This window comes from Perca fluviatilis, chromosome 12 (assembly GCF_010015445.1).
Source record: "Perca fluviatilis chromosome 12, GENO_Pfluv_1.0, whole genome shotgun sequence".
In the NCBI taxonomy this organism is placed as follows: domain Eukaryota; kingdom Metazoa; phylum Chordata; class Actinopteri; order Perciformes; family Percidae; genus Perca; species Perca fluviatilis.
The window spans coordinates 15442735-15455503 of record NC_053123.1 but is presented as its reverse complement, the minus strand read 5'-3'; the positions used below and the strand labels follow the sequence as shown (position 1 = coordinate 15455503).

The window sequence follows — 12769 nt, the reverse complement described above, 5'->3', positions numbered from 1 at the left end:
CACCATTTTTTTATGCAAGAAAAGTATCCAAAATTTGACCTGCTTTGTCTTTTTAGCTCACATTCATAAGATTTTAACAAGCCAGCGCAGAACAAGGAAGCATTCATCCCTTCGTCTTAGTAAAAGTCAGCAGAAATGTCATGTTATGTCCAGAGTCAGCCATAAAGACCATTAGCTGTGAGGAGTTGTCATACTTTCATCATCATCCAAACATTTGGACATTATCTTAGATAAACACATGGATTTGTCTAGAAGACAGTAAAATTTAAGTTGGTAGAAGTGGTGTGGTTCTCCAGTGACTCCAGGGTTCAAGACAGCCAAGAGCAGATGTGTTTGTCCATTTGTTTGTGTCTTTGTATGCGTGAGCGTGAGCGTGTGTGTGTGTGTGTGTGTGTGTGTGTGTGTGTGTGTGTGTGTGTGTGTGTGTGTGTGTGTCTAAAAAGTCTGAAGCTTGAGGGTATAAAGCAGAGATGAATTGTCTCAGCAACAGATGGTCTCACCAAAACTCCTCCCTCTTGCCCCCTCCATCCTCAGGAGCTCCGTCACTAAGTTAGGACAAAAGGAAACCACCTCTGACAGAGAGCTCAGAAGTTAACCAGGCGGAAATATCCCAAACAAAGACCAGCTGGGACGCACAACTAACCATTCGGACTAAACCAGTGAAACAGTGTGGGTACTTCTTGCATAATAATCATTGAACATGAAAAGTACAGCATTAATCTTATAATGAAACACAGCCTTCACTGGGTTTAATTATTAGGTAACTCCTAAGCCTCTGGTAACCAGATGTTTTAACAGCTCTATTAAAAAGCAAAGCAAAGCTTAACTGTTGCCTTGACATTTCCAGTAGGGGTGAAAGATATATCGACTCAATATCGTTATCGCAGTATCACGTTGCGCAATATTATATCTAGGGGTGCAAGATATATCGACTCAATAGCGTTATCACAATATATCGAAAGTGTCGCAATAAGTATACAATCTTTAGTTTATTTTGTGGAGCGCTGCATCCCGTCTGTTGGCTGTGTGGCTTAGTTGTGTTCGATTTAGAGCCCGCTTGAAACGCTATAATGATCATGTTTCATTGGCCAGTTACCGCGCCACTTGCACACTTTAGTGCACGTCAGCGCACGGGTCCACTACGTGACAAACTGAGCACATGTAACACTGCTGAGGCAGAACCCGCCTGACAGTAGTAATCTGACCCACCAAAACAGGACGCACGCCGACGTCCCATCATGCTCTCTGACCACTCGGGTGAATGATGTGATCCCAGAGTTAGAGGCTTAAGTTTCTGCAGCTTGTATAATGACATTAAGTTTAGAGATTTGCTAATGAATGAGCCTTAAATATTTAAGGGCATACACAGTACAAGGTGCCACAGCTCTTTCTCTGCTGTCTGGCGTGGCATGAGCGCAGGCAGTATCGGGTGATCGTATCAGACAGAACAATAGAAAGCTAATTAACTCATCCTGACTTGGACACGGTTGAACAGTTATGATAAGCCAATATCTTGGATCATAGTGTGGTTTCAAGGAGCCGTGAGTGAACGCCTGCACAGTGGACAGCAGTGCTGAGTGGCCACTTGAGGCTGGCTCCAAAAGGGATCAATCCCCACAGACCCCCATGTTAAAATGCCCAACTTTACAGCAGAATTAAACATGTGTACAGCCTGGTACAAAAACGGATTTGGTCTCTAAAGTCAAGTTCTTTAAAGTTCAGCATAATTAAGGTTGTTCTGCTTTGAGTGACATGTGGGCTGCCGTCACAAGAGGCAAGTTTAGACTGTAGGTGTCATTGAGCTCGCCTCAGCTCCATCCACTCTCCACCTCTTTGTACATTTTTGGATTAGCCGACGTCAGGCCCTGCAGAAATGGCAACGGCCGGAGCCACCGAGAGCTGCCCACTTTGAGCTTCATTTTGGCTCTTCAGAAATCGGTGACGTCATGGAGACTACATCCATATTTTATACAGTCTATGGTCAAAATTGCCTGGCTAACAGACAAGTGCATCCAACTGGACACCTGACAAGCATCTCCTTAGTTGTGCAATGATAAAAATAAGACAGGAACGTATCCACCAGGAACATACGTGCCCAAAATAAAACTAGCTGTTGCTGCTTTCACTTGTCCCTCTCAATTGTCCTTGCTTTTGTGTGCTCATTCAGGTGTATTTGTTTTGCAATTGTGTTTTTCTAAGATCGAAGAATAAACCTCAACGTTTTCAATGTCCTAATGCATCTCATTTAAAAGCAGATGTTCAAAAACACACACTCTTGTTTTTATATATAGGACCATGATCCAGCACTCATTTGCACCTTAAATACCAGGATGTAACAGCATTATCATAACAAAAGAAAGGCATGAGGCCGAGTCACTAACCCTTTGTGACCTCAGAACACTGGCTGGATGGATCACCTGCATTTAAAAAGGTCAAACTGAGTATTAACACTTGCATATTGCCTGTGTGTGTGTGTGTGTGTGTGTGTGTGTGTGTGTGTGTGTGTGTGTGTGTGTGTGTGTGTGTGTGTGTATGTATGTGTGTATGTGTGTGTGTGTGTGTGTGTGTGTGTGTGTGTGTGTGTGTGTGTGTGTGTGTGTGTGTGTGTGAAATAAGTCTTTTGTAGGTAAAATAGTTCAAACATTTGGCAGAAATTAGGCTTTTTAATTTGGTTGTAATGGATATATGCAAAGAATAATAAAGCCACAGGAATGCATGTAGCCAGTAGAATAAACAACAGGTAACAATGCAGGAGAGCATAGCCAAATTCAGGGATTGTAACCAAATCTCCTGCATGCTGAGTGAATGGAATGAGGAGGATCCGCCAAGTAGCTGGCGAGATTAAACAAATGGGCTGACTGCAGCGTGGAGGGGAATCTGGGCAAAGGTCCCTCTTGTTCTTTGGCCACAAGCTTTCCAGTGCAGCAAAGCTGGATGTCCTACAAACAGTAAAACCTCAACAGAAAGTTACAGTTACTTATGATTTTTTTACTGCAACATTTTGACTCAGCTTCATCTTTGTCAGTATGCTGAGAGTTTTTAATCTAAGGAAATTTTCTGAATTCAAATGTTATGTATTGTATATTATAAATTATGTATTCATATATTTTTCCACTGTTCTTCTGAGCAGCTCCGCTGGGCCTATCAGGGGTTAGGTGCCGTTCTCATGATACCCTTCCATAGAGGTTATTGAGGAAAATTTCTTGCACCAATCTTTCCAAGAATTTTGTAATGCAGCCCTCTGGCAACATGCTAGCTTATGTAACAGTTATTCAGCTGTCACCAGTCTCATCACATTGTATATAATTACTGACCAGCATAAAAAATAAATTAGGAATAACTAACGGTGATTTAATGCAAGTGTGATTCTGCAGGGCCTTACAGTTTCTCTGTTTCCTCGTTGCCACTGTAACATCTGCCTGCTGGTGCCCGCAGCCAGCATGGGGTAAGGGCGGGGAAGGGCATGGTGTGTGACAGAGGGGTGAAATCAGATGATTAAAGGCAACCTTCAGCATCTGTGCTGGAAGACATATGAATTAATGATGGAGGGAGCAGCTGATCAGAAATTAGCTAATGGAGGAGGAGGAGTCCCTTGGGGAGCAGGGCTTCCCCCAGTCTGTGGTGGAGGGGGGAGTGAGAGGAAAAACGGGGAAAAAGGGTGCAGTTCATCAATTGTTCTTGACTCCGAGGAGCTGCCTGAACCCCCCGCTGAGGAAGCTATAAACAGACTTAAAGAAGGATGGCCCCGATACAGCAGCCTCACCAGTAAATCCGCGCTTCATTTGCATATTCATAGACTGTTTTTGTCAAAGCAGAAGGTCTGAGGATGATGAAGTTATGAATGCAACTGTGTCAGTAGGTTAATGGAAAGGCTGTCATCTCTGTCTTTTAAGCTATTTTCATTAACATACTAAATGGAGTCATAACATTCATCTAGCAAGTAAAGCAAATATGTGGAGCTGTGTGTGTGTGTGTGTGTGTGTGTGTGTGTGTGTGTGTGTGTGTGTGTGTGTGTGTGTGTGTGTGTGTGTGTGTGTGTGTGTGTGTGTGTGTGTGTGTGTGTGAAAGAGCAGTATGTCTGCATGTGTTTGGTAGTGTTGTTGTGTCTGTTGTCTGTCTGCGTCTGATGTAGCTAATCTGCCATGTTGCTAATGGCTATATTGAAGAGAATCTGCATAACAAATGATGCCTTCAGGAGCACAGAAAGAAGAAGAGGAACACTTGACACTCTGCCACAGACTCCTGGCACAGTCCCCTGCTTTACATCCTTATCCTGTGATGACATGTTTCCCTTCCACTACTGTTCTACACATTACAGTATAAGTATGATCCTGTGCTCAGGGTTATGATACTTTTTTAAACAACAGTACGGGTTCCAGGATGGGACGAAGAGGGCCACATATGATGTGATTACTGCATGTTTGATTGGATTGTCAGCTAAGCTCCATGACTTTGAATATCTACACAGCCACCTGGCATTCCTCCTTCTGTCTGTCATCTACGTACTGTATCTAGCCTTCTCTGTACTCATCCGTGGACTTCAATGGGGTCACACAGCAGGAATCCCAGAGATATTCCAGGAATGCTGTTCAGTCAGGACTGTCAGAGACTGAGCATGTGTGTGTTTGATTGCTTGAGTCATCTGGGGCACAGGCCAGTGGGTTGTTAAGGTTGACTGGAGTCATCGCTAGGCGACCTGGCTCCTGTTACATTGCCTTTGACCTTCACTCATACCTTCCACTGTCCCAGATTGATCTTTATGGCTCCTGGGACCCTCCTGTCTTACACGGTTTATACATTTTAAGCATGCGTTGGATTGCTGACACAATTATTGATTAATCAAATGACAGATAACTGATTATTCATTTAAGAAACTATATGGCGTCCTGTTGTCTTCTGTCTGTATATTTGAACACATACCATATGTCTTGCTGTTTCCTGATGCTCTGTTCTCAAATCATATGGCCAAAGGACTACAGTTAAAAAGTATCCAGCTGGCTAGCACTGGCACATTTACAGAAATGTTGATTAATGTACATTGTCCTTACAAATTAAAAAAAGACATGAATATTTGCCAGTTACAGCTTCTCAAAAATGTGATGTGCTTGCTTTTCTCTCATTTTATTGTATTCTGGGCATTTGTCATTATTTTGCCAGTTTTTAGACTGGTGAGTTACAATATATTTACACAAAGAGACAGATCCAAATTAGTCAGGTGATTCACTGATTGACAGAAAACTAATCAGCAGCTATTTTTATTATTGATTTATCAATTATTACATGGAAAATGCTAGACATACTTTGATTCAAGCTTCTCAAATGTTAGGATTTGCTTCTTTCGTCTTATGGGATAGTAAATGGAATATATTTGGGGTTTGGACTGTTGGTCGGACAAAACAAGCAATGCAGTGGTGGTCACGATCATGTAACTGTGCCCAAAACGATTGAGGTTGTGCAGCATTTGAAAATTCAAGTGTCTCGGTCCAGGAATGGATGAACAAAGACTAAGAAAGACTGCTACCTTTTTTCTCTTCATGGGGAATATGGAGAGTATTTCTGAATTACGTCTGAGGATGACGATGTGAAAGAAGGTTGGGTTCAAGTGGGAGAAACTAACATAATGTAGAGTCTTGAAAACACGGAACATTTCTCCACATCTCAGTATCAGTATGTACGACTCTAAAAACAACCTCAGGCCAAACCACACACACTCATTTCTAATAAAACAGACTGGGGATGGATGGGAAAGCAAACAGGTCATGACTGTGGATTGTGCCATGCTGTGTTGTTTGCTTCTTTTAAGCACCAAGGTGCCTGTTAGACACTTCAGGCCATGGCAGTCAAGGCTGTGTCAAGCAGTGTGGGATGTGTACTTTGGGGTGTTAGTCCTGAAATTAAAATACTGTAGCAGTAACCTCATCATGAGGGAGTCAACAATTTTACAGTTTTAAATAAATATATTTTACCTTAGGCTTTATTCCCCTGTGGTTGTTGCAATGTGTTTAACTTACACACATAGGAAAATATAATACACAGACAAGTGTGTCGAGACATACTCCATACCGTAATAGGCTGCCTCTGTGCGCAGTAATCATAGGGGGCTAAAAAAGGAAAGTCAACATCTGGCCTGGGAGCAGTAATCACAGGTTGGCTGTTATTAAGCTGCCAGGCGAGACCTCTGAACTTAGAGAATTTAAGCTACACTCATTACCAGCTCACTGTGTCTGTCAGCTGAAGAAGCCAAAGGTGAAGGCCAAGAGACATTTATTGTGTGATGGGTTAGTAGCGATAAACAGCAACTTTAATTTTCTTTCTAAATCCGGCCGCACAAATACACTGCACGCTAATCTGGTAAAAAATAAATTGTTGTGTTCGAGGAGTGGCGGGATTGATCTGGCATAGAGTCCAGATTCACCTGCTGGAGATATACAGGGGCATTAGTGAAAATCTTATTGAGACAAGAAGAAGAGACAGGACAACATACTAAACACAGACAGCTGCCACACAGGTAACATGAGCAGAATAGTGTGACTTATCATTCAGAAACCTCTCTGGTGACAGAGAGACAGCAACAAAAATCTGTTTTGTAATATATTATTTCACTGCAAATGTTGAGATGTGGAAAAAAAAGTTCAGTATTTTGAGAAATATGCTTGTCGTTTTCTTGCAGATAGTTTAAAGAAATGATCGATAACTCTCTCCCAGAATGTCAAACATAAACAGCTTCCTCCTCTCAAATAGTTGTTTTTCTTAACCCCCTTGAAGAAATATGCCACTTCTACTCTTCCATGTCCCTGTTGAACATGAGCTAGTCCAGACATAACTGCAAGACTGTACCATGATTTCTTCATTAAATTCACAGATTTGGCAGACAATGGTTGAGGAGGTTCTCTTTCATCACAGCCTTGTTGACATGGCAAGAAATTTAGAGATTCGCCCAAGTGTCCTAAGCTGATTTATATTTCAGAGAATGACACACCCAGGACTGCCCTCACACACACACCCAGGACTGCCCTCACACACACACACACACACACACACACACACACACACACACACACACACACACACACACACACACACACACACACACACACACACACACACACACAGTGTGCAGGAAGGATGGGTGTTGGAGAGTATATTGAATGTTACCAGTATGTTTGTTTTTTATGAGTTATGTATTGTGAACATATAATCTGACATTTTCTGTTAAAACTGAGAGACTAGGGGGAGTGGAACAAATGGGGAGAATCAGACTGGATGTCAGTGAAGGTCAGCTATTAAAAGGAATAGCTCAACATGTTGGGAAATGCACTAATTTGATTTCTGGCCAGGAGTAAGATAAGAAGATGGATACAGTATCTATCTTCTCATCTAACTCGGCAAGACATTGAATAAAATGTCAAAAAATTGCTTTAAGATTGATGGTTTTGGGTGTACAAGAAGAGAAGACCACCAGAGGTTCCATGAAAAAAGTTGTCACGCCACATCATACAGCAACTGTTTGTCCATCATCATGAGCTAATAGACAGGAAGACAAGCTCCTGCGCTGCATTATTCGTTGTTTGTTAACAAACTAGAAAGATGTTCTTTTTCTTTTTTTTGGGCCACAAATACACATACAGCTTTGTCTAAAAAGCTTGATGATGTAGCAAGTTAAAGCTAAAGTCAACAGCATGGTGTCAGCAGGAGGTTATCACAGCACTGAGCTCCCCATGTGATGGTCAGCTCGCTGATAGACAGGGGTCAGGTTACTGATAGAGACACAAGAAATGCAAACACAAGCTAGCGGGGTGAAAAGGCTAGATTTAGACTATTACCAAACAGTTGATTCTAGTTTCAAAGCAGACTTTACATGTAAAAAATAAAACTATTAATGCTAAAATGGAAAATTCAAATGTTCATTATGAGCGATGGTTTCCAAACCTAAACCGCCTCCCCTAAAACCAGGCATCTGTGTCATTATGAGAAAGGATTATCCATGTTATTTGGTGTGTGGTAAGACAATGCCTGTTGGTAATTAGTCCCAGTGCTCTTGTGACAGATTAAACCACCTCCAGACCGTACTAAAGCTGCAGGAGTTCTGCTGACACACACATAAACCACTGCCTTAATAATACCTCCCTCTGTTTGTTCATAAACAACCGGCTGTTAATTCACCTCACTTCAAAACAGTCTACAGCATTGTTTGAAAATCCCCTTGTTTGATGCTTTAATGCACACAATAACCACTTCAACTTTGATTACAAGCTAAGACAATTCAAAGAAATGCAGGATTCATTAGCCATTTTTGTACTTTTCCTTCCTTACATCCTAACTTTACTTCCCGACTTCCTTCCTTACTACATCAGCCGTCTGCATGGCTGGAAGTGAAAAGTGATGATCTCAGATTCTCAGCTCTCTAAAGTGGCAGCTGGAGGAAGTGACAACTGGGTAGAAAAGACCCTGGGTAGAAAAATAGTCCAACCTCCATAGCAGGTTGGCCTTTCTCACATTACCCATTTCAACACAGAATGCTTAGCGAACATGCCGACCCACGGCTCCAGCTTCAAAGAACTAGACATAAACAGCACATAGGGCAGTTAGGGATGTTTCAGGATGGGGAGAATGTGTGTGTGTGTGTGTGTGTGTGTGTGTGTGTGTGTGTGTGTGTGTGTGTGTGTGTGTGTGTGTGTGTGTGTGTGTGTGTGTGTGTGTGTGTGTGTGTGTGTGTGTGTGTGTGTGTGTGTGTGTGTGTGTGGCGCGGTGGTGATGGTGTGAAACCTAAAGCCTTGTCACCACACCTCTACAATGCATAGATGACAGGCTGGCCATGACTGGGAATTTCAGGGGTCAGGGATGGGAATCTAGGATTCCCTCTGTCAGAGTATCTCTTAAGAGAAAGGAATTTGGAGTGTAATGCAGGGAAGGAGTTAACGGGTGTGGAAAGGTCCTCGTGTGGCTTTACAGTGTGTAGCAGCTGCTTCTATAAAGGAACTGATTACTAAGTTTAGAAATGCACATAGCTGGGATTCAACTTCGTCAACAGGATGCTTCACAAAGACATAAAACATCTAAGGGGTCCCATGTTTAAATACAGATGTGGGACTACAGTACAGCGATTTCCTGACTTATGAAAGTATACAATAACCAAACCCAGCAGTCTGGCAGAAGTTAGAAGACGCAGACAAGATCTGTAACACACGCCAGGTATTTTTGTGTGTTTAGTGGGTCATATCCATTCAGAGGACGGATTGGGTGTGGAGTAGAGGCAGTGTCGCTGAGGGTTTTACGGTGTTGTGTCAGCTCCTGAGAGGAAAAGCACAGACAGGATGGACAGGATGGGCTTTCAGGATAAACCTCTGAGTACACACCCTTGTACCTGCCCCTCCTCTTACTCTCTAACCCCGTCACCATCTTTACCGTCGCCAACGGTGACCTGCGAGAGAAAGCTGACTCTAGATTAGAAGTAGACTAACTGACATTTGATAATCACTGGTCAGTGTTCATTTCGATTAGCCGGATCTGCAAAAGAATGTATCGTATCAGATCAAGAAGCAGATTTAAACATATGCAAAGGCTTACAGGTCCCATGACATGGTGCTCTTTGGATGCTTTTATATATACCTTAATGGTCCCCTAATATCCTTAATGGTGGCCTTGACCAACTGCCACTTTGCTCGTTTGAAAGCCATGATGTCTCTCTCTCATGGGTGGGCCAAATTCTCTGGGTGGGCAAAGCAGAGAAAGGGAGGTAACCTTGCTCCTTATGACCTCATAAGGAGCAAGATTCCAGATGGGCCCATCTGACCTTTCATTTTCTCAAAGGCAGAGCAGGATACCCAGGGCTCGGTTTACACCTATCACCATTTCTAGCTACTCGGGGACCATAGGCAGGCTGGGGGAACGCATATTAATGTTAAAAAACCTCATGAAGTTAAATTTTCATGCCATGGGACCTTTAAAAAAAGACCATCAAATCATTCATGTTAGCTGTCAAAATCTGAACGATTGATTCACTGGATGCACACAGTGATGAATCACACCTAAGATTGATCCTGCTGCATTTGTTTTCACTGGGTTGAATTTTATCCTCGTCTTACTTCACCTCCAGAATTCCTGCTTAATTAAATCCACACTGGTCGCACTGACATGTTTAGGAAGCTGGTTTCTTTTCATGACCCTAAAGTCATTTAAAAAAAATAAAATAGGACAGTTCATTCATTCATTTTACTGCACATTTCATAAAAATGTAAAGCAACCACCACAAATACCCCTATTTTGCTGCTTGTTCTGAGCTGATATTATATCCTTCCTCTGGACAACACATCAATAAATAAAATCAAATTATGTTGTAGGTAAGTGAAACTCTGGAACTAAGCACTTCCTTTATTTTCAAATTATTAAATACATTTTAAAAAGTGAATATAATAACTGCGACTTTTCCAAGGTTCTACATAGCTTTGGTCAAACAGGAATCTCGGTCATGTCAAAGGATGAATGACCTCAATTAGCTTAATATTATCCCTACATATCACTTTAAAGCTATAGGTCTCTTACAGTTAAAATATGGAGCATGAAGCAGGAAACAGCATAACCCAGGAGTCACCTCCGAAAAGACTGCACCTACAAAACACAGCTCATCACTGAGGGTCAAGTACTGCTGATGCTGTTGGTAGAGAATACAGGAGGTGAGTGGTGGGACTATGAGAGGAGGAGACTCACATCACTATCACTAAGGAGTGTCAGGGCCTAACACACACTGCCTGAACCCCCCGCTGAGGAAGCTATAAACAGACTTAAAGAAGGATGGCCCCGATACAGCAGCCTCACCAGTAAATCCGCGCTTCATTTGCATATTCATAGACTGTTTTTGTCAAAGCAGAAGGTCTGAGGATGATGAAGTTATGAATGCAACTGTGTCACTAGGTTAATGGAAAGGCTGTCATCTCTGTCTTTTAAGCTATTTTCATTAACATACTAAATGGAGTCATAACATTCATCTAGCAAGTAAAGCAAATATGTGGAGCTGTGTGTGTGTGTGTGTGTGTGTGTGTGTGTGTGTGTGTGTGTGTGTGTGTGTGTGTGTGTGTGTTCCCCTTCTCTTGAGTCAGAGGAGGATGACATAGCAGGCCTATAGCCAGTCTCTACATAGCTTCTATGTGTGTGAGTGTGTCGGTGTCTGGGCTGATTTGTAGATGACACATCCAACCAACAGTACACAGAAACAAACTCAGCGTTTACAGGCACTGGATTGTCCATAAACTAAAACTATAAAAGAGGAAACAGAGAATGAAGAATGCTGTCACATGAGTCCTATTTGTTTTTGTATTGTCAGTAATGAGATTATCTGGGGCAGAATTGAAGGATATATATATATATATATATATATTTTATTTCTTTTTTTTCAAGTGATGCATAGCAATAGTGTCCCGTAGCTGAGGCTTGTTTGGATATTATGGTTACCATTACAGCTGCATCCTGCAGACTAACCCAGTGCTTGTGATATTTATATTAATGTCCGAGAAAGTATCACGACCACAAACATAGCACACTGAATGTCACAAAGTGGTGCTTTTTGGTGATACATTTGCTAACACTTTACAGAGACTAAAAAAACTGGACCAGCCAGGCTTAGGCACGCGCAGAACACAACATAACGTTAGTAAAAACAAAACAAAGACCGTGGCGGTCCCAGTATAAATAGGGGCCACGTTGAGAGTAGAGAGCAAATACAAAACAATGTTTCTGTCTGGAGAAAGTCATTTTAACTTACCTCTAAAAAGAATGTATCCATTTTCACGGTGCCCAAACCTCACGTCCCTTTGTAGTCTGAGTTCAGGGTACCACGGTTGAGGAGGAGAGGAAGCTGTATTCCCAAATGATTTCCATCCGCGTCGTTAGTATAAAGAAAAGTTCTTCTTTCCGTACCCCCCCACCGCTCAAAAGACTCGAGTCATTTGCAGTCCTATTTTCCTACACTTAAGAGTTTTCTTCACTGTTTGTTGGGTGTCCCGTGAAGCCTGTGTGGGGCTGTGCTGTGTTGCTGTGCTGTCTAGTCGTTTCAATGAAGCCGGCACATTATGCACAGAGGCGGAGCCTCAGGGTCACAGACCTCCCCTCGGCATACGCCCTCTTTGTGTCCATTCCTACAAAGGGTCTGATGATTTTAAAAGATGTGCACATTTCTCCCTCGTTATTCAGCACACACACTCACACACACACACACACACACACACACACACACACACACACACACACACACACACACACACACACACACACACACACACACGCTTACTATACGAATATTTAAGACAGGAATATGTGTACAATTGTGAACTGTTGCAAAATGAATAACAGGTCCATTTCTGCAGCATACGGAATTCACTCCCAGTTACCCAAGCATGTAGCCTGCTAAACCGAGGATGAGAAGAATCATTATTTTGACTTCCTCCTTTGGGAAAAATAAACGGAGAAGGAAGAGGAAGAGGCAGATCAGGGGGAGGGAGTCGGCTTTGTTTTAGTCAATGATTGTTCACCAAGTGATGCGGGTCTCAGGACGTGCAGTCTGATTTTGGTGCATGCCATTTGTAAATGCTGTACAGGCAAAGGCTGAAATGAATAGACCAACTTTTGGGTAGGCTGGTCCAATTGATGAGAGTATAACAAATCAAATACTGATAGGTGGCAATTATGCATGGCATCAGATTCATATTTATTCTTTCATCAAAAGTATTTTATTTAATGGAGGTTATTTATACATGGCTGATTTGTGTCAAGACAA

At 42.2% G+C, this 12769-nt stretch overlaps 1 protein-coding gene across 1 annotated transcript in view; it reads right to left on the bottom strand.

The window, feature by feature from the left end:
- myo10l3 (myosin X, like 3) overlaps positions 1-12050 on the bottom strand; it is a 56744-nt gene extending 44694 nt beyond the window's left edge. Inside the window, exon 1 of the mRNA XM_039817732.1 lies at positions 11759-12050. Coding sequence (XP_039673666.1) covers positions 11759-11779 — 21 coding nt within the window. The 5' untranslated portion in view covers positions 11780-12050. The remainder of the gene's footprint in view (positions 1-11758) is intronic.
- Positions 12051-12769: the final 719 nt, after the last annotated feature.